We start from the raw sequence: 23,545 nt of genomic DNA, 5'->3' as shown, positions 1-23,545 counted from the left end.
GACAACGTTTCCATTGGTCCCTCTTCTTTAGAGAAGACCAGGAAATGATGGATACACGGATCGTGTTCAAATCAATAGGCACGCAATGACTCTAAATAATAATGATCACGCCACCAAACACACATTCAAACTAAAGGAACCAGCCTGTTTGGGAAATGTGAGAAGTAGAAAGTACAGGTATTTGTGTTCAACATGTAAGAAGTAGAAAGTACAGGTATTTGGGTTCAACATGTAAGAAGTAGAAAGTACAGGTATTTGGGTTCAACATGTAAGAAGTAGAAAGTACAGGTATTTGAGTTCAACATGTAAAAAGTAGAAAGTACAGGTATTTGGGTTCAACATGTAAGAAGTAGAAAGTACAGGTATTTGTGTTCAACATGTAAGAAGTAGAAAGTACAGGTATTTGAGTTCAACATGTAAAAAGTAGAAAGTACAGGTATTTGAGTTCAACATGTAAAAAGTAGAAAGTACAGGTATTTGGGTTCAACATGTAAGAAGTAGAAAGTACAGGTATTTGTGTTCAACATGTAAGAAGTAGAAAGTACAGGTATTTGTGTTCAACATGTAAGAAGTAGAAAGTACAGGTATTTGTGTTCAACATGTAAGAAGTCAAAGTAAAAAGTCTTCAGAAAAATTAGTAGTGGAGTAAAGTACTGATACCAGAAAAATGTACTTAAGTACAGTAACGAAGTATTTGTACTCCACTAATTCCCATCACTGCCCCTGACTGATGTGTCCCCTCAGAGTTGGACGACAGCCTGAAGGACATCACGGACGTCGCCCCGTGTCGAAAACGCCGTTTCCGTCACCTTGGACCCTCGGACCCCGCGGTGAAGAGAGGAAACCCCCAGAGTTCCCAGACAGAAAAAACTAAGAGGTAAACAAATCACTCTGCATCACAACCAACTGTTTGTTTGGATGAGAAATCCCTTATTTTGTCCCACAGAGGGTTAATGTACGCTAGCAGAGGTACAGGACACATTCAAGTAGAAAGAGTAGACTATAAAAAAGCTAGCACACATTAATAAAAAACAAATAAGAACATCCTGGTAAGAAAAATAAGCAAATATGTGAAAACGTCTAATTATAACTACTCTCTACATGGCATCAAAACGATAAAAACGCTGCTGAAGGTTAATCCAATGTGTCTGTGTCACTTTGAAATGATTCCTGATAATCCATCATTCCATATTTATGTCAATAACGGAGATTTCATATTAGCTGCCACCAGAGTGTATCGCAGCTTCCGGTTCCGGGGCATTCTGGCTGTGCATCACTCATTCACCAATGGGTAATGTTTAGATGGATTTTAGGAACTTCCCCTCGATTCTATTGGCTCTAACGGTTAAAAAGAGGTGTCAACCATCAAAATCGAGCAAGGGGGGCCAGAGATATGGAAAATCCACCCAAATGACCCCAGAAGTGGGTTTTTTTTTCTAAATCTCTCTAAAAAGGTCAAATGTCACTTGTTTTGCATCAATCTTGATACAGGGTACTTATTATATGTTATAGTTTAGATTCCTAAAGCTTTTAGTCTACTATCCCATCATCCAAGGGTAGTTTTCACTATAAGTCATGTTGTTTTTTTGGACGGACACTATCATTTACATTTTTTTTACTATGTTCAATCTGAATTCACTTTAAAATAAAAACATCTATATTGATTCTGACACTTCTACATCCAACTCACAGATGTAACCTTGCTTTGAGAAAAAAGATTATTAATTTACCCCTTTTAGAAGTGAAGTTATGGTCATTTGTTCTGGGCGTGTCATTTTCGAGCCTGAGACCTGAAAAACAGGTTAAGAATAAAGCCCTCTTTGCACAGTTACAACCAGTAATAAATGCAGTGGTTGTCTGTACACAACAGTTGACCTCCCATAGGTTGCATAACGCAGAAAAATTAGTCACGTTTGAATGGAAATCTCATATTTGTGGAGGTATTTTTTTGCTTTTGAAAGAGCGGAAAGACATCTAGATAAAATGACTTCATATTAAAGACTAAATCTCCTTTTGCACAGGACTAGTTTTCATTTTCCAAACAGATTAGACATGAACAGAAATCTGTGATTCGTCTATTTTTTCTGCCTGTTTTGAATCAGACTCAAAAATAGACTTCTGACAATCACAGGAGCTGCTTTGGAAATAACATTTGAATGTTTTGACGGGACGAATCAGAGCGACATGATGACTCTGCATCCCAACTCGTGTTTAATGTCCTCTACGCTGTCTGTGGTTTCTCTTAATGAGACCCAAAATAACACACAGACACTTTTCATCTCTTTAAAAGCTCTTTATTGTTGTGAGGTTAAAACACACCTCCCTTCTTTACTGTAGAAACAAACACAGCGTCTGGTTTACTGGAGTTTCTCTGCTTTGTTATATTCCTTTAGCTTCAACTCCCCCGCTTTAAATGGGAAGATCAAACATAGTAAAAGTCGTCTTAATGTGGAGTCCTTACTCCTGAAGAGCCACATGTTGGAGGTCTTTCCCCCGGGAAGTCCCTTTGAGCTGAACGTGAAAAACACACAAGACTTACAACTCACTTGTTGGTTTGAAACGCAATCAATGACGTAAATATGTGAGGTATGTGGGGGGGAAACACACACACACACACACACACACACACACACACACACACACACACACACACACACACACACACACACACACACACACACACACACACACACACACACACACATATATATATGTATAACCCGGATCTGTTGATTTCCTCCTAATTGAAGGCACTATGAGACAAGAACTGAATGTTCGCTATATAGAATTATAAAGGGAACACATACAACTAGCTAGTTAAATATCTAGCTGTATATGTTCCCTATAGTTATAAACAACAACAGCTATTGTTGTTTATTTTGTATAATTTCTGGATATCTCAAGGAAGAGACTGGAGGCAGAAGCTTGTGATTTTGGGCATTTACTTAAAACAAAGGCATCAGACATTAGAGTCGGATAACTATACATGTTCCCTATAGCTATATGTTCCCGATATACAATTATGTAGGGAACATATACAGCAATCTAGTTATATAGATTGCTGTATATGTTCCCTATAGTTACTGTATATGTTCCCTATTTACAGTATGTATATAGGAAATGTTGTGGAGATATCCAGCATAACACAACAGGAAAGAATGAAACAGAGAGGAATCAATAAAACACAAACACAGATATAGCTGATAAGTAATTATTATTTAGTTGTTGCAACAAACAAACAATAATGGGAAGTACATCACCTGCTGCCACAGCAGCCAATCGTGGAAATGCCCCCAAGAACAGAAGAAACACAGGCCTAGATATACTTTTCTAAATGACACACGAACATGTTCCCCAAACATGTTTAACGCACGCACATTTTATCATGCAGCCAACCACACAAATGTCACATGTTTTTCTCTCTGAAAGCTATACCTGTATATGTTTAAACGTCATCATCTCATGATATCCTTAGGATTAGTTAACTAACAAAGGTTAACTGTTTTTATAACCCGAGGCCTTCTCTGAACTTCCTATACCCTTGGTGTCAGCTCACTTAAAATGAATACATCTATTGATAATTCAGAACGACCATTGTCTCTCTAACTGTGTGTGACCCAACTCAGTAACACACATCATATGGAATACCATGTGATCATTAATGAATATCATAAATACGCTGTATTAAACATTCTGCCATAACACTCCCTCCTTTTATTAATTAAGATCACTTAATCAAAAAAGATTATTATTACAAGTAACCTACTGAGTTCCGCCCTCGAAAGCCCAAAATGACTTTCTGAAAAATATTTATCGATGGGTAATCATTTTACTTAAGGCAGAAGTCACAGGTCACATGTACTGTACCTACTCACAATAGCCAAAAAAACACCTTTTTGATTATAACACAAAAAGTGGAAGAAAAGACAATTGCGCTAATCCTACTCTACTTAAATGGAAAATCATTTAAAAACCTCAGTATGTTTAAGAGGAAAAAATCAATTTGTCCCATTCAAGTTTAACAAACTTACATACATAGCCTAATAACAAAGCAACATACAATTAATACTTGATTATACATAATGAAAAATCTTCCAAAACACTTATAGCAAGATGTAACTGGCGTCCATCCTTTTCTACTTCTGTTATATTGTCCAGTAATCACTTCTTCAGGATGTGCACGTTCCGATCTCCATGCGTAGCCTTTAGATGGAATATCTATCTTAGCCTTCATGCTGTAATGTCCCATCTCATAGCAAAATCCCTTGATGACATCTGAAGCAACATCATTACCATTTGAATTGGACGGAACTGTAGTCAGAAAAACTGAGACTTCAGTAAAAGAACAGTTAACGGTAGATCTTCTATATGTTCTCTGGAGTGTTGAGATTACTAATATACTTGGCTGTAAATCATCTCAGAAGTTTTGGGTTTTGTACTTCGTGTTGACCCAAACCCATAAGACAATAGCAGTAGAAGAATAGCTGGAAGTCATCCAGCTGCCTTCATTGACACTCCAGTCTGCCTCAGAATGATCCATCTTCCCTCCTCAAGATTGCAAGGGAAAAACAGCTTTGGCCTGGGTAGAAAATAGCACTTGCATTCTGGGTTAACAGCCTACAGTCGACCACTAGGTCTTAGAGTCTTATCTATCATTTTTAAACTTCTTGAAACCATGAAATGTTGTTTGTGTTGTGTTTTTACTTACCCACAATTTCCTAAACACACAACAAACATCTCCTGCAACATTGTTCAGCCACGGTGCTGAAACCAATCAGATCTCAACTTCGAACAATACATTTAATCATACGTCTTAGCAGAACCCAATCGAGACCTTAACCATGTAGGAAAAAGTTTTTTTAGGCGACAAGTTTCATTTGCCCTCTGGATCATGTGAGGGTTCAAAGATTCACGTGACAAGATTCAAAGAAATCTGAAACCAATGTGTCACAGAAGAAATAATGAAAGATTTCAACTGGGATGGAAACAAAATATTATCAAATACATCTTGAAATTAAATTACTAAATTGAACAATAAACCCATTATACCCCTCCTGGAAACATTGTCCTCCAACCCATAGAGACCATGTTTCCCAAATAAGACACTTCAGAGTACCCATCTTCACATACAATGTTATTTCAAAGTCCTATGACTCATCATCAGGAACACCTAAAACAAAGGAAAAAAACGTTCTCCTGTCAAAAAGAATCAACAATGTTAAAAATCAAGCTACATAGTCATCAAGCCATGCAGGGATCATGCAGAGTCAGACAAAGTTCATGCGTCATGTCTCACAATGGTTCAACAATGGCATAGTCAGAAAACCATTGCCAAAAGCATTGTGTGCATCCCAAAATAAAATCACCTTGTCGGTGGGTCAGTGTTACTGTAACAGTCAGGAATTGACAAATCAATTCACATTCATTCAGTCTTTGCAAAGTCTAAGTCAGTCTCGAGATCTCATGTCCTATAGTAGTGCACTTTGATATTCTACCAGCTGGAGTTTTTAATCAGTGACATCATTGTGTTGATGTCAAACAATGCAACACAGTTTTTCCCGTGTTCGCAGCACAATTTTCTTCAGATGTTTAAACAAACAAATTATCAATAAACTTCATTAATGTACTGCCCCTAGGAAACACAAAGCCTGACAAATGTTCATGCAAGGCATTCCTAAGTGAACCTGCAGATAACGGCCTTTTTAATTAATATTCCAAATTAATCAATAATAATAACAATAATCCATTTTAATCAATTTGTTTACCCTTAGAAGTGAACATATCCCATAATGTTTCACCAGGATGTTAAACTAAGCTTTAGCCAAATCAATCATTATTACTGTATGAGATTTAACTGGTGATTGAACAAACAAAGCCTCTTTGTTTACGACATGCAAACACATGTTTTCCAAGTTCAGCATCAGCCTTTGTTACTCTAAAATTACGTTTGAAATAGGAATATTAGAAATGGAACAAATATTAAATCTTCAGAAATGTTCGTAACAATTGGAGAGTAATGCCATCTCTCCATCTAGGAAATAGCCAACATGTTTCAAAAATGTCAGATATATAAAAATAAGCCTAAATACTCCTTTACTATCAAAGTCTAAAGCTAGACCTAAGGTGAACAGTTTTGGTAATGGACAATTTAATCTAAAAACAAAACAAAATTGGACTCGTGTTTTTGTTATTTGTTCTTCAAAATACATTAGTAAACACTTTGTGAAGTATTCACAATATAACTAACCCTCTCTAGGATATCAAATCCGTTCATCTTTAACCAGACTATTTCCCTATTTATTTTTAGTTCATGATAACAATGGTATAACGACCACACGTTTTACCCATAGCTAGTTTATATGTCAAGATTATTATGTGTGACATAATAATCAGATGTCTTGTATGCTAAACAAGGATATTAAACTTTAATCTTTTCAGTATTCCAGACCATCGTTAAACAAGCAGCCTCTTTTCTTAAACACTAAACATAATGTTCTACACCACCCTCTGGAAAACTCTTGCACAGTTATGCTATAAAATCATTGCATAATTTCTTCAGAGTCTGACCAGTCTGAGAAAAGCCTGTCTCAAGATCTTGTCATAATGAGAACAGTCAGTGATTCGTTGTCCTCTGCAGCTGTAGTCAGTGGCAGGGTCCCCAAAAAGCTAGAAACGGCCCTGGTCAGTGGGCTCAAGGAAACTCTCTCTGGCATCTGGAGAGAAGGAAACTCTTGGATCAATGTGGTACAATCAGCAGACACACGTTGTCCTCTGCACAGTAGAAATCCCCAAAAACTGCAGTTCCTCTTCACACCACTGTTGCCTTGACAACGAGGCACAAGCAAAATGTCAAAACCTCCTCAGAGATGCGTTCTTTGCACAGTTCTTCTGTTTCTGTAGTGAGCAACATTTCACCAACACACTGATTCAGAGTACAACCCAAAGGTGGCGCATAACTATCCAGTGCTGCTGTAATCACAGCCAATCAGCTACTAGAGAAAAACTCAATTTAAATCTCTCCCCCAACGGGTTACAAAATGGCTGAGTGTCCATATGGTCAGGAATGCTGAAACATGTGAATGTTAAAACAAACTAACGGTGGTAGTTTACCCAGATTCTTTACTTCATCAAAAGTAGTAAAACTAAATTGTAAAATCTCTTTTCTAGTTGACGTCCTGCTTTTAAATTCTAGTCAGGAAAATAAAATAAACATCATCTTTAAAATCTTCTTAAATTCGAAACTAAAAAGGTATTAATTCTCCACCATGATCCATTTTAACATCAAAGTCTATAAAAACTGATGATTTATCTTTAAAAACCATGAGGAATGACAGTTCTCATAAAACACTATTCTTCTTTACTTCAGTTCTAAGTCAATGAGCAAAACAAGGAAACCCTCCTTAACCACTATAGACTCATCTTTTATCTATCTGCTTATTCTATTCATTTTCTAATTGTTTATCCAAGTTGTGTTACAAGCATGGTTAGGTTGTAATAATACAAAACTAACTGTATTCAGCGCTATATTTGAAAAACAAGTAATCTAATTACAGTTAATGAATATATTTTTTGGAACACTTAAAGGAATTATTGGTGGAAAAGTTTCCTCACAAAATGTAATCTTCATTACTAAAGCTAAAACCTACAGAAATCATCACGGAACAGTTTTCTTTATCACTGTTTCAATAACAACAAAGAAGGCATTGTGAAAACTCCCACTTTGAGAACATCTCAACACTTTATTCCATCTAAGCATGAATGTTTATGACAAACACGCCCTATTAATCCAAAACGGTCTTTAATGATATCAATTGTGAACTTTCCTAACATTAATTGTAAATTCAACGTATGTTCTCTTTAGAACAAAGATAGGATAGTTGCAGCTGAAACTGGTTAATAGCAACTTTCTGTTAACCTAGATAAGCATGTTGTTCTTATATCTAGTAAATACATATATTTTTATTTTATGTTACTCATAAAACAGTAAACCATAGGAACTTTTCCAGAATAGTAGTTAACTTTATATAACTTTTACTCTCTCTAGACTTTTCAAAACATCTTAATTCTAGGTGAAAATAAAACTAAATCTTTTTATTTCAATATAGCTACTTCATATACTCAGTAAATCTCTTTTTACTTTCCCTTAATGTTACTGTATGAAATATAATTAAGTACAATTCTTAGTTAATGACAAATACCATGAAATTCACAATGCAATGCAATGGTAACAATCAGTTCTCAAAACTTCTCATAAAATCCACAATGTGACGTAACTGTATCCTACAAAAACTATGCTAAAAACAACAAATCATTGTTTCTTATTTATTTCAATATATGTACTACATCAAATCACACATTGATCTATTAATTTTCAATGTATTCACTCCAACTTCAGATCACTCATTGATCTTTCACTTCTTCTTTTTTTTAAACTCAACACTCAGCAGCCTTCTTTCAGGCATCAAAGAAAAGAACAAGCAGACTCACTCCGGGCTGCTTGCTCTCACAGCCGACAATTAGAGCATCTCCTCTTTTACAGAATCGGGAGAAGGGGGGAAATACTTTCACAGACAAATACAGACACACCCCGGCTGGAGCTCTCAGCCTTTTCAGGAGAAGGGGGCTTCTTAGACCAATTAACAACAAACTATGGTATACCAAAACATTTAGCGCTTTATACTGAGTCTCTAACTCATTACGGCCTGACAAAACATGGTTTCCTCCACTTTTGTATTTTGTGAATTCACAGAGTCGCGAGCAGAGCTTTTTATATTTTTAACCCCCTCGACTCAGATCGGGCTTATTAATCTCTTAATTACCGAACGGACCGGAACAGGCATGACCCTCCACCCTGTTTTTGTGCACTTGGCTCGCAAAGCAAATTTGTATTCCTCAGCCAATAAATCTCTGAACCTTAAGACAAATCATCAGGATCTTCTCAGGCAGAATTCAAGACTACGAGCAAATACAGTGATTCCTCCAGCATAACATGTCCTTACGGCTAGCAAAGATCATATTCCCTCAGTCAAACCCTTAGCTTCTCAGGCAGATTACGAGCAGAATACAGTGATCTCTCCAGTATAAACATAAAGCAAGACCAACAAACAAAACAAACAACCATCAAACAGATTTCAGCTATACCTATGCCCTAAATCCACTCCTCTGCTCTTTCCCCTTAACCAATACAACTTCAAAAGTAATTTCATTCCAAATACGTTTTGCTTACTGTGAGTCGGTATTTCTTCTGTGGAAGTCTCAAGTCTGGTTTCTCAATTCCTTGAGATTTTACCACAGCCGTCTCAGGGCTGCCTGGCCAAGGGAGTTGAGACCCCCAGAGAAGGAACACAGCAACCTCCAGCATTGGCAATCTCGGTAGGACCTCCAAAATGTTGTGGAGATATCCAGCATAACACAACAGGAAAGAATGAAACAGAGAGGAATCAATAAAACACAAACACAGATATAGCTGATAAGTAATTATTATTTAGTTGTTGCAACAAACAAACAATAATGGGAAGTACATCACCTGCTGCCACAGCAGCCAATCGTGGAAATGCTCCCCAGAACAGAAGAAACACAGGCCTAGATATACTTTTCTAAATGACACACGAACATGTTCCCCAAACATGTTTAACGCACGCACATTTTATCATGCAGCCAACCACACAAATGTCACATGTTTTTCTCTCTGAAAGCTATACCTGTATATGTTTAAACGTCATCATCTCATGATATCCTTAGGATTAGTTAACTAACAAAGGTTAACTGTTTTTATAACCTGAGGCCTTCTCTGAACTTCCTATACCCTTGGTGTCAGCTCACTTAAAATGAATACATCTATTGATAATTCAGAACGACCATTGTCTCTCTAACTGTGTGTGACCCAACTCAGTAACACACATCATATGGAATACCATGTGATCATTAATGAATATACCAGAAATACGCTGTATTAAACATTCTGCCATAACAGGAACATATACAACTATCTAGTTATATAGATAGCTGTATATGTTCCCTATAGTTACTGTATATGTTCCCTATTTACAGTATGTATATAGGGAACATATACAACTATCTAGTTATATAGATAGCTGTATATGTTCCCTATAGTTACTGTATATGTTCCCTATTTACAGTATGTATATAGGGAACATATACAACTATCTAGTTATATAGATAGCTGTATATGTTCCCTATAGTTACTGTATATGTTCCCTATTTACAGTATGTATATAGGGAACATATACAACTATCTAGTTATATAGATAGCTGTATATGTTCCCTATAGTTACTGTATATGTTCCCTATTTACAGTATGTATATTGGGAACATATACAACTAGCTAGTTAAATAATTAGCTGTATTTGTTCCCTATAGTTATATGTTCCCTAAATAATTGTATATGTTCCCTATTTACAGTATGTACAGTATATGTGACCCGCTCTATCAAAATCAGTCGGAAGTCGCAACGGCTCATTTAAAAAATAAACGTGGATTTGTGTAAAAAAATAGTTTTTCGGGGTTCGGGTATTTTGTTTGATTTTAAATAAACAAAGTCTTGGCTTTCAGAATATGAAACTTTTATTTCCAAAATCACACGATAAATACATTTTTGAAGCTTGTAAAGGGAAGAAGGCACCTCTCACTCGCACTCTGCTGTTCCGCAGCGCCGCTCCCCTCCCTCCGGCTGATATTATGAATGTAAGGCGTATAGTAATCATAGATAACACGGCAGGGTCCTTTACAGTTTGTTTTCATCTGATTTCAATTAAACAAAGTCTTGACTTTCAGAATATTAAACTTGTTTCGGCAAATTCAGATGATAAATACAACTTTGAAGCTTGTAGACATAATTACAAGCGGAGAACGGAGTAATTTAACGTCACAGCAGGCGTAACAACAGCCGGGGTTTCTCGTGAGTGTTTTCCCCGGGAAACAAACACAATACACACAAATGCAAAAATACACAAACACACACACACACACACTCGTGAGCTTCCCCCAGACCAGTACTCCAAACGAAAATATCTCCCCTCCGTACTACTTTGATCATTTGCTAATAACCAATCAGATCGATGGATTCCAGAGAAGAGGAAACTTTGAAGGCCTTTTTCTCAAAATGATGACTCGGTGACAGTCATTATATAATGTGACCTATTTCGCTTAATATTTGGACAACAACAATCCTGATATCATTAGAAAGCTATGAATCTCCTCTTTCCAACAGTGTATACAACTCAAAATGTGTCTCCGGGTCAATGCGACTGATTTCGATGGAGCAGGTCACATATAGAGAACATATACCGTTAACTAGTTTGATAGCTAGCTGCATATGTTCCCTATAGTTATGTTTTATATATATCATTATGTAGGGAACATATACAGCTATCTACTGAGATAGATAGCTGTAAATGTGCACTACATAATTGTATATGTTCCTTAAATATATATACAATTATGTAGGGAACATATACAGTAACTATAGGGAACATATACAGCTAGCTAGCTATACATGTTCCATACAGTTACATGTTCCCTAGATATAATTATTTAGGGAACATATATAGTTATATGTTTTCTATATATAATTATTTAGGGAAAGTATACACCTAGCTATCTAACTAGCTAGCTAACGTTAGCTATCCAGCTTGCTACTAGCTAGTTAGCTTATATGTTCCCTCTATTATTCATTGTCTTACAACGCTGCTAGCACTCAATTATAATGATTAACACAACACTGGGGCCATTTTCGTGTCACTCCCTTTCAGAGGTTGCGCTAGAGTTTTTCGCTGCCCGTCATTTTGACGGACAGGTTCGTAGAATTTCCGTCACAATCCATTATTACCCGTCGGTCTGTACCTGGTAACTGTTAGCGCCGGTGTTATGCATGCCCACTGCACCTCGCGGGAGCGTGCCACAGACATTTCAATGATTTGTACGGCAAAGTACGGTTTGGAAACGATATCATCTCCTTTTTGGCGGACATGCATAACAGCGGAGCCTCGCTGCGGGGAAGCTTTGGCGCTGTTCTGAGTTTGTTCTAATCTGTCAAAAATGACGGACTGCTTTCAGATTTTTCCGTCATTGTTAAAATAAATCGGTCTTAGAGGGAACATATTCGATGAACGCGACCTCTGCTCCCTTTGTCTCCCCCCTTTCAAAACTGTCACTTAAATAAAGGCGCCAAAAAACCTTTAAAAAAAAACACGAGCAAATCGTCATCAGGTGTTCAAGCCGTGACGCTGCTGATCTCAGGGGGAAGGAGGATGCTGCCATTAATGACAGAAGAGTAGAAGAAGAAGAGTTTCCACAGCGCTGCTCACCTTCAGGGCGTCATCTCCACATTCCTCTGGGAGGGAATATCAGATCCAGCTCTTTTATTGGCGCTTAAAGAGCAGCTCTTCTATCTGTTTTACCTCTGAGCAAACAAACACATGCTGCTGGCTTCATGCAGCTGGGGAGGGAAGGCTTTATGGGTTCCTCTAATGAGTGGAAAACATCAGGACGCTTCATCCAATCCCTCATGTGCTCAGGATCTCTGCACAACAATATCCCAACTTTCTCCATGCAGAGTTTTGCATTAGTTTGACCCGTTTTTGAGATCCCTTTCCCTGCTTTTGGATCATCCATGCTGTGAAGAGGTTTCACTGGAACTACTGTGAGGTCTTCTGTGACCTTTATCATTACTATAACAGTCGTTTCTTTACTTAAGAATTTACGATGTTGGTACATTTGTTCCCTTATTCCTCTCTTACTTGATGCAACAGGTTTGTATATGCTTATAAAGCAGAAACAGGCTGCGATTGATCCATTTTGTGCAGTAGATACAGTAAGTCAAATGACGCTCCAAACGTCCCTCTTTATATCACACAAATGTGCAACACATGCGTTGGTGTTAAACGCAATTAATGACGTAAAGATGTGAGGAAAGTGTGTGTTTCACAGGAAACACACACTTTCCTCACGTAAAACACTGCTGATTTCCTAATAACTAACTCTTACTTGAAGCAACAGGTTTGTACATGTTTATAAAGCGGAAATAGGCTGCGATTGACAAGGACAATTGATAACCATTTTTTACTTGGTTTTGTTATTTCTTATTAGGAGTTTTGTCGAGCTAAGTGAAAGAAACCCTGGCTTTGTTGAACTCAGCTCTACAAGTGGATATTATGCCATCATATCAGGGGTATAATGTCAGGACATTTGTGTGAAAGACAGACTTATGCTTTTCCATTTTAAATGTGCCCATTCAGACGTCTGTGTCTCACAGATGGAGCGTCTGAAAACCTGGACTCCAAGCAGAGTTTAGTGAGAAAACCCTTTGATTATCTTGGATTTCGTTGAATGGTGTTTATTCTCAGGTCTGAAGGGAGGTCTGAGTCCGGCCAAAGTCAGTCTCAAAGACACAATTATGCAACACCCCTCTCTGTTTTATCTAATCCAGAAAACCTCACAATACCACTGCTTTAGCTCCCGTATCTCCAGTGTGCCAGTTTCTCTTTTGGCTGTTTTAGAAATGACTCCTAAGACTCGTCTCAATCCTCCATTGTTTGGTGAATGAACTGTCCTCGGAGTGCCAGCGACTGTAAACTGTGCCGAGTGCAGATGGTGGTGCAATCCACCCCCAGCTGGAGGAGGTCTAGTGCCCATTTCTGGAGCTTATTAGCAGCTAGAAGTAGCCTCAGTGAGCAGCAGCTGTGGAGGTTTGATGCCTCCCTCTGAGCTGCAGAACAGAGGCCTTTGTCTCAGGGGGGCTGAGCTATTGTTTATCCTCTAAACCCATTCACCTTTTACAATCTCCACATATTAACACCACTTACTTTATGATTTCTGAAATAAAAAGCTAATATTTAGCTATAAAGAAACTACAGCACGGTCACATGACTTCACGTCACCACCGCTAAGCTAAAGGAGGCTAATGTTGGGCTATAAAGGAACTACAGCACGGTCACATGACTTCACGTCTCCACCGCTAAGCTAAAGGTGGCTAATGTTGGGCTATAAAGGAACTACAGCACGGTCACATGACTTCACGTCACCACCGCTAAGCTAAAGGTGGCTAATGTTGGGCTATAGAGGAACTACAGCACGGTCACATGACTTCACGTCTCCACCGCTAAGCTAAAGGTGGCTAATGTTGGGCTATAAAGGAACTACAGCACGGTCACATGACTTCACGTCACCACCGCTAAGCTAAAGGTGGCTAATGTTGGGCCTGATGACGCTTAGTCGTCTCATTCACACACTTGTTAGTAACCTCCGTTTTTTTATCCACCAGTGGGGTATTTACTGACGTGTTTTATGTCGTAGAACAAAGCGCTAACATATTTTCAGCTTGTGTTAACCACAGACCTCCAGACCATGAACAGCTGTTTTTTTAAGGGGGAATTTCACATTTTGTCTCACTGCAGTTAGTGTCATTGAGATGTAAGTGTTTGTGTACTGTTCAGACAGCTTTCCCATGAAACCAAACTCATGGTGAAACACACACACACACACACACACACACACACACACACACACACACACACACACACACACACACACACACACACACACTCTCTCCTTCTGTAAACTATCAAACATCGCTCTTGGCCAACACGGATAATCACTACAAGACATGAAGCGCCTCCTGCTTTACTACGTGTTACACTCAAGAGTTTTTACTGTTTCTGTTGGAGCTGCGTCGCTCTAACATGGTGCAACATTTGTAGAACATGTGACGTTTATTAAAGATGCTGCTCATGTGTTTCTGTCACAGGAAAGAAGGGCAATCCAATAAAAAGAAGTCTGCCCTACTTGTCCAGTATAGTAAATACAATGCTGCATTGATTTGGAGTCACTGGGTCACATGACATGGAAACTATTGGAACAAATCAGCTGCATTTTCATAAAAATATTCCTTTTAATTAGGACAAGTACTCAAATATAATAAAGACAGGTGTGTCCAATGTAGAAATACAATGCTGCATTGGTTTAACAGAGTCACATGACATGTTATTAAAAGGAATCAGGACTTTTCAAAATAAAAAACAGCTCAATAATAGAGGCAATATTAATATAAAATGGGGTTTTTACATACGAAAAGTTATTTTTATTTGCCTGAATTTGACCGTTGGATTTTATTTTTTGTCAATTTGTTCAACTATAGCTTGCTAATAACTTAAAAACTGAACCGTTGTTATTGGAAGGGCTCTCCAAAAACTCAATTGTTATGGTATTGGAGTAATACTGCTGCTTATTCTAATTTTGGGGTTTAGTTTGTGTTGAGTTTTGTATTGATTTTAAATGCAATTACAAAAACTAAATCCAGACTGTGTTCAGTTTTCTTAACAGGGATTCTGTATCTGGACAGAGAGATTGTTCATGAATATATTTAATACGTTTTACACATTTCTTAGTACTGTGGTTGAGTAGAAATTGCAAAGGCAACACGGTCTGCATGGACATCCCACAATAGTTCAAATAAATCCTGTTGTTTTTTGGGTAAATTGGTGCGCTGAACCTCAAAGTGGAGTTACTCAGTTAGACAAAACCAATCCGTCTCGTCTCCAAACTGAACCTCTGTTTAGTTTCTTAAAGATCTCCTATAAAAAAAAGAGGATTATCTCTGAAACAGTATGGAGCTCAAACTCTTTCTCTCTCTCAGGTTTACCACAAGGTGAGTTCCTTTTTATTTCCTGCTTCTTTACACACATGCTCTCCATTACAGGTTAGCTCTGAGTGTTAGCGATGCTAATGTAAACAAATACCATATTACGTCCAAAACACGTCAGGCATTGTTTCTGATAGCGATGTTTCTGATTGGCCTTTGGGTGTAAAGCCCGTCTACATTTCAGATATTACGAAAAGAGAGGGTTTTGTTTTCTGACACTTTGTTTCAAGGTTTCAAGGATTCAAGGCTTTTATTGTCATGTGTGCGTAGCTACAGTGTAGTTATGACAATGACAATCTGAGGTCACAGGCTCCTCCAACAGTGCAACACAATAAAACTGATAAAATAGTACAAGTAAATATAATATAATAGAAACAGAATATGATAGAAACTGTGCAGAATAGTCAAACAGATGAATGTTATGTATGTTCTTTCAAAAGTTCAGGTGTTGAGTCTCCTGACACACCGGGGACACATATGTATGTATACAACACATTATAAAAGTGCATTTTGCATGATAGGAGACCTTTTTAGCTACGAAACAGCAACATAATTGGTGGCCCTGCTGCAGCTCCGTGGGGGGGCTCAGGTCTGCGGTGGTCCTGCTCCGTGGCAGAGGACACGTCTCTGGTTTCCTGTTAACCGGTTCCAGCAGCGAGGCAGAGTTTGTCGTACAGTTGGTAATGATTTACAGAAAGATCAGGGCCTCTGCTCTCCTTAAGTCTCTCTCTTCTCATTCAGGAAGACGTGTTCTGCTTTCTGAATAATCTCAATGTCAATCTTTATTTATATATATATATATAGCACATTTAAAACAACCTCAGATGACCAAAGTGCTGAACAGAGAACAAATGCAATATCAAATAATAATTAAAAACAAGATAAAAAAGCACAATAACTAGAAATATATAAAAACACATACGAATAATAATAATAATACATTTCATTTATATGGCACACTTTAAAAACCACGTCATCTCAAGGTGCTTCCCAATGCTATGAGGAGAACATACAATAGAATAAAAAGTTATCTCAGAGCATATTGAACAAAAGATGGTTATATAAAAAAGCTTAAGAGCATAAAAGAAGGTCTTGAAGTTCTTCGAAAATGGATTTGTGACTCTCTAGATTTCTGTCCTCTCATCTGTCTCTAGAGAAGTGATGACGTACTTTGACTTCATGCAACCTTAGTTGATTGTTTATTCCTATTTTGTTTATGTTTTTGGTTTCTGTACTTCTTGAGTTCTTGAATAACCCATTTTTGTTTATTCCTTTTTTTTATTTATCTTATTGTTTCCTGAACGTTTTGAGTTCTTGGGAAATCAATGTGTGACTCAAGGCTTTCTGTATTCTGATCCTGAAATCATTCGGATGTATCTCTATCAGTCAGGGAGACATGGTTTAAAACAGAAGAGGCACTATCCTGTCTCTAGAGACGTATATTTATATTGCTTTTATAAAACGGTTACCAAGTGTGGCAATATGAAAGAAAAATACACACTCTAATTTAAATAGTTTTTATTAGTAAATAATGACGTTCAAAATAAAATAGTCCCTCCGTTGCCTTCTGCACGAAACACAGTGCGAGGTGGTTGCTATGCAACAACACTAACAGCTAGCGAACATATCAGACAGAGAGCGTTGATCCATTATTTGGCTATTTATTTACATTAATTTGTATGTTGCAGTTTATTGTGCAGCCACTGAAAACCTGTCCAGCATCAGTAGCATGGCTTACGAGGTTACTTGTATAGGCTGAGGTTGTTCGAGGCTGTTGCTTGGCGTGGAGAGAATATTGCTCCACTTTCTCCGATCAGTTGGTCTACCTGCTCTTCACGTAGCTCTGCATGTCGTCGTTTAGGTGCTTTCTGGAGATAGGCACTGCTCAATCCACTCCTCCATAGCGAGGCCACCCCGGAGGTCCAAGTTAACCTTACATGTTTCCATCTTAAGCTTTGTTAGTTAGTTAGTTTCGTAACGGACGTAATGTAACAGTTGTAACGGTTGTAGCTGTTTCTCAGACGCGGAGGGATACTGACTTGTGAAAAGTAAATTCTACCCGTGATATACGCTCATTATATCACGGCTAAGAACCAATCAGATTGCTTGATTTGACTTATCCGTTTTATAATGACCTTTTGATACCTTCATTGTTTCCCTATGTTGTTTATGTTTTAGTTTCCTGAACTTGTTGACTTCTTGAAAAACCAACTCGAGATGATTCTCTGGATTTTGGTCCTTTGCTGATTCGTCTATTTGGGTTTCCTGAAGTTCTTGAGTTCTTTAAATATACATTTGTGACTAGATGTGTGTCTGGATTTTGGTACTCAAATCTTTTGGGATTTAGGGTCTGTCAGTCAGGGAGACGTACTCCATGTTGCATGATTTAAAACAGAAGAGGCACTTTTCTATCTCTAGAGACTTCATGACGCTTATCGAGTTCATGCAACATTAGTTTTTAGTTTCTGTTCTTGTTTCCTGAACTTGTTGAGTTCTGGAAAGATCAAGTTGTTACTAGATATTGTTTATTTATTTATTTATTTATTAATGTTTGTCAGTCAGGTGGACTCGCTCCATGTTTCTTGGTCGAGGCACTCTCCTGTCTCTAGAGAGGTTATGACGTTTGTTGACTTTATTTAACCTTCGTTTTTCTGGTTTATCTGTGTTTTGTTTCTGTTCCCTGAACTTTAGGAGTTCTTGAAATATCAGTTTGTGTCTCTAGATTCTTGTCCTCAGGTCATCTGGGATGTAGGTCTGTCAGTCAGGGAGACATACTCCATGTTACATAAAACAGAAGGGGCACTTTTCTGTCTCTAGTGACTTTATGACGTTTATCGACTTCATGCAACATTCGTTTCTCGTTTCTGTTTTTGTTTCCTGAACTTTTTGAGTTCTTGAAAGACACATTTTTGACTAAATGTGTCTCTGGATTCTTGTCCTCAGGTCATCTGGGATTTAGGTCTGTCAGTCAGGGAGACGTACTCCATGTTGCATAAAACAGAAGAGGAACTATCCTTTCTCTAGAGACGTAATGACGTGTATTAACGCAATGCAACCTTAGTTCTTGTTTCCTGAACTTCTTGAAGGATCCATTTGTGACTCGAAGCACAGTGAAGCACTTTGGAAGTTACCATTCCAGATTCCACATTGTCCATAAATGTCAACGTTTCTCTTTAATACTGACAATGTAAGTCCTTCAAAGCTGCAGCGCCTGAGGACAGAGTACTTCTGACTTCTCCCTTCATCCCTTATTGCCTTTTTTTTCTTTTGCTACCGACGCTAATCCTTCCTCCGTCCTCTGACATCTAGTTTCCTGACTCTTAAACATCACAGCGTCACATAATTCAACAAGAACATGAGACTACATGTAGTCATGTCCAGCATTTGATGTAGACCCATTAAGGTGGGGGAGCTGCCGGGCCACAACTACATACATGTAAACACACACACGCACACACACACACACACACACACACACACACACACACACATACTCTCTACCGACCTACACACAGGTATAAAAGCCGCCCATGTGTTTCTAGTCTTGTTCCTTATGGGCCACATGATACACTTCCCGTCTCAACAGGAAAACTCTCCTGTAAACCAGCCTCATTAGTGTGTGTGTGTGTGTGTGTGTGTGTGTGTGTGTGTGTGTGTGTGTGTGTGTGTGTGTGTGTGTGTGTGTGTGTGTGTGTGTGTGTGTGTGTGTGTGTGTGTGTGTGTGTGTGTGTGTGTGTGTGTGTGTGTGTGTGTGTGTGTGTGTGTGTGTGTGTGTGTGTGTGTGTGTGTGTGTGTGTGTGTGTGTGTGTGTGTGTGTGTGTGTGTGTGTGTGTGTGTGTGTGTGTGTGTGTGTGTGTTTAGGAGCGACCCCCCGGCAGGATCCAGTAAGCAGCAGCCGCCCCCCCGCCGCTCTACAGAGGCTGCAGCAGTAGAGGACCTGTTTGATGACTTTTGACCCGTTGACTTCCACTCTTTTTCCTCAGGACTGCACAGAGAGACGACACTGGGTGTTATGGATATGGTGGATTGTTTGTATACTGGATGTATGTGTTAAAGGGTTAGTTAAATTATTTAAAAGGGATTGTTCCTGTTACAACATAAAGAATGGGGGATGAAGGTGAAACGGCAGGTCGGTTTTGGTCTCCTTCTTGGAGACTCTTTTGCTGTACAGATAATAAACTTTCACCTGATTTGTAATGATCATCTGACGATGTTTTGAGAACACATTTTGTATTTTACGATTTAGATTTTCTCATTTGATGTAAAAAAAAGCAGAAACATACAAACCTCAATGTTAAAATATATAAATAAACATTAACAATCTTTCTAATCCTCGCTGCAATCACCCTTAGGAACCACTCAAATGTCTTAAATTATATTTTTATAAATCGGGAAACGTAAACCATTTTCCATAACCTTCATGAACTGGAAGTGAATTGTGATTTCTACAATTAAAAAAAACTTGTGATTGTAATTTTTGAACCAATAAACAGTGAATGTGTTGTTTGTGTGTTGAAAGTTATTATTATTAATCAAGTACTTTTTATGTGTGATCTCTGCTGTCTAAACCCATCTGTGAGGTGACTGTGAACTCATCTCTGATTGGCTCATTTGTTGTTTTCGAGGATGCGAGGCATACACTAATGTTTACAGAAGTAAAGATTTATCTTGGCTGTGATTGGTTGTTCCTCGTCACATGACGGATGCTCTCGCCTTGATTGCAGAATATTTTTAACATTAAAGCATGGAGACATGTCCCAGTAGAGACACTACATACTGATATACACCTGAACATCAGCAGGAGAGGACTCTTTAAAGTAGAGACACTACATACTGATATACACCTGAACATCAGCAGGAGAGGACTCTTTAAAGTAGAGACACTACATACTGATATACACCTGAACATCAGCAGGAGAGGACTCTTTAAAGTAGAGGCACTACATACTGATATACACCTGAACATCAGCAGGAGAGGACTCTTTAAAGTAGAGACACTACATACTGATATACACCTGAACATCAGCAGGAGAGGACTCTTTAAAGTAGAGACACTACATACTGATATACACCTGAACATCAGCAGGAGAGGACTCTTTAAAGTAGAGACACTACATACTGATATACACCTGAACATCAGCAGGAGAGGACTCTTTAAAGTAGAGACACTACATACTGATATACACCTGAACATCAGCAGGAGAGGACTCTTTAAAGTAGAGACACTACATACTGATATACACCTGAACATCAGCAGGAGAGGACTCTTTAAAGTAGGATAATATGCCCTCTTTAATCGGAGGAGTTCCCCTTGAATGTCTCTCTCTCAGGCTTTCCCCAGTCTCACTTCCTCCAGCCCTCCCCCTCTCCCCCTCTCTCTCTCCCCGCACTGGGCGGTGTATTTTCGGGGGAGGTGTCCTCTCTTACAGTATGTCGGGGACACATAGGATCTGCGGTGGATTTGAACTTGCTGCAGAGCTGAGGAAGAGGAGCAGCTGAAACACGCTGAGAGTCTCAAACATCGGGGACTTCTGTCTGGAGATCTCTCTTTTTTCGGAAAAGTTTTCAAGTGATAACGCAACAGGAGCAGCTGGATTTCCTTTCTGTTTTTTCTCTTTACAAGGTAAGATGTGGCTTTTGTTCCTGTCTCTGAAACTTTAAAATTGTGTCAAAATGTTTTCTTGTAGAATGTGTTTGCACTTTATTCGCATGTTGTTCTCTGCATGTGTGTTACCTCCGGAGGAGCCGTCTTTTGGGGGTCAGGAATGTTCCCACAGTGATAAAACTAAACGATAAGACTCCCATTGATAAAAGTGACAGTTGGGACCATTTACATCCATTTAAATCCACTGGCAGTTTAACCTCCTGATCAGCTGATAATCTTTATCAGCCCAGCTGCTGATCTGCTGCAGCTGGGCTCTAATAACACTTTAATAACACGTCTTTTGAAACACGATAAAACCTTGTTAATGCATAAAAAGAGCGCTAGAGCAACAATATACTCCTTAAATACGTAAATATAAAATATCTACATATATGCAAAAACATACAGCACTGACAAACGATCACAATGACAGAATTACTCAGATGTAAAGCTTTAATAACTACTACGAGGAATTTAATGAGCAGATGTGTTGAACATTAATATTTTTAATTAGTCTTTTGTCAATTATCATGTATTCTCTGCTTCCCTTATGTCTGTTCTTTGACTTATTGTATTCAATATTTCAATTGTTGCGCTTTCAGTCAGATGAAATCATGTATTTGTTTGCTTTGACTTTAGTAAGAAGCAGTTTATATGTTAATATAAGACATTTTATTGATTAATGACGAAATAATCCACAGATAAACGAAAGGGGGGTTATTTTCTGCAACTTTAAAAAATGTTTACACATTTCTTACCGTGTAAAAAATATAGATTAAATAATAAAAACATATTTATTTTTCCTGTAACTTTTGAGTAAAAATGCATAAAATGTCAGTAAAATGTTCTTAAAGACCTTTATCTCGGTCAGTGTATTAGATATTATAATATTACATTATTTGTATAGATGTGTTACTGTGTAATTTTTTTTTACCATAATATAAAATAATATACATAATGTTAAAAAAATAATTTTGTGAAATTTTCAGTAAAAGTGTAGAAAAATTATCAGTAAAATGTAGTTAAATTACTATGAATTAATTTGATTTAAAAGTAACTAAATTAGATACCAATCTGCAGAAGTAGTACGTTTCTCCGACCTTTGAATCTCAGTTCAACACCTGGATGTATACCTGCAGGATCTGTGACATCACAGCTGGTGTGCAGCCAATCAGGACGCAGCGTAAGGAAAGTTGCAGCCTGAGAGAAACAGCTGTTCAGAGAGGCAGGAGGCGTCTCTGAACAAATGGGACATTTCTGACATGGAAAATATTTGGATAATAATGGAGGGGAAGAAAAGAGGAAACTATTGAAATGTCAAAATTGTCTAGAAGCACAACATGTAAACAAATACTTAGATTCCCTTAAAGGTCCCCTATTATACTCTTTTTCAACAATACATTCCAGGTCTCAGATATATCCAGAGCCTGTCTCTGATTGGCTGAAATACCAAACAGATCATTGCAGCATCCCATAATCCCCTCTGTTTCAGCCCTGTTTCAAAAGTGCTGATTCTGTGTCTGTAGCTTTAAATGCTAATGAGCTACTGCTGGCCACGCCCCTCTGAGAGATGATTGGTTTAAAAAAACACAATGGTGCTCTAGGAGGAGATTCAGGTGATAAGATGGGGGGGGGGGTTACCTTGGTTGGTGATTGGCTAATGGTTACTCAACTGAAAAAAACATGACATTGTGACATCACAAAGTGACCAACATCTGATCAGCTGATTTTCCGTTTTTATAGAGATGGATCAGGACAGAAAGAGAGGGGTCTTTGTTCCTGACACTTTCAGAATCTACATGTTTATGTAGAAAAGACAATTTAGCATTATAGTTGACCTTTTAAAGCTTGAATATCAGAATTGGTTCAAAGTACTTAATTCTCTTCCTGTGTTTGCACAACACCGATCAGAAGTTGATATATTTCTCCTTTTATAAACGATATCACTTCTTCTTCTCTGTTTCTGTGCAGGTTGTTGAGATGATTCCTCTCCTCCTGCTCTGCTGGCTCAGTCTGAGTTTCGCTCAAGGTGAGTCCATCCTGCATCCATCCAAAACATTACATCACCCTCCTCTCCCCTCCTCTCTCTCTCTCTCTCTCTCTCTCTCTCTCTCTCTCTCTCTCTCTCTCTCTCTCTCTCTCTCTCTCTCTCTCTCTCTCTGTGACGTAGATTTTAAAACACATCACACACACATTCAGCTCCAAGTGGAAAGTGATTATTACTCCAACACACACACACACAC

General features: G+C 38.2%; 2 protein-coding genes across 3 annotated transcripts in view; both read left to right on the top strand.

Annotated features, from left to right (window-relative positions):
• The window catches only part of xrcc4 (X-ray repair complementing defective repair in Chinese hamster cells 4), a 36,853-nt gene extending 16,692 nt beyond the window's left edge, over nucleotides 1–20,161 (top strand). Inside the window, exons 7-8 of the mRNA XM_034148961.1 lie at nucleotides 745–877; nucleotides 19,520–20,161. Coding sequence (XP_034004852.1) covers nucleotides 745–877; nucleotides 19,520–19,613 — 227 coding nt within the window. The 3' untranslated portion in view covers nucleotides 19,614–20,161. The remainder of the gene's footprint in view (nucleotides 1–744; nucleotides 878–19,519) is intronic.
• Nucleotides 20,162–21,154: 993 nt separating this feature from the next.
• LOC117497086 (versican core protein-like) overlaps nucleotides 21,155–23,545 on the top strand; it is a 36,218-nt gene continuing 33,827 nt past the window's right edge. For both annotated transcript variants that reach the window (XM_034148964.1, XM_034148962.1), the window contains exons 1-2: nucleotides 21,155–21,281; nucleotides 23,274–23,331. In XM_034148964.1, the coding sequence (XP_034004855.1) occupies nucleotides 23,283–23,331 (49 nt within the window). In that variant the 5' untranslated portion in view covers nucleotides 21,155–21,281; nucleotides 23,274–23,282. The remainder of the gene's footprint in view (nucleotides 21,282–23,273; nucleotides 23,332–23,545) is intronic.

The sequence above is a fragment of the Trematomus bernacchii genome, unplaced genomic scaffold (assembly GCF_902827165.1).
Source record: "Trematomus bernacchii unplaced genomic scaffold, fTreBer1.1, whole genome shotgun sequence".
NCBI lineage: Eukaryota > Metazoa > Chordata > Actinopteri > Perciformes > Nototheniidae > Trematomus > Trematomus bernacchii.
This window is presented reverse-complemented; position numbering and strand designations above follow the sequence as displayed.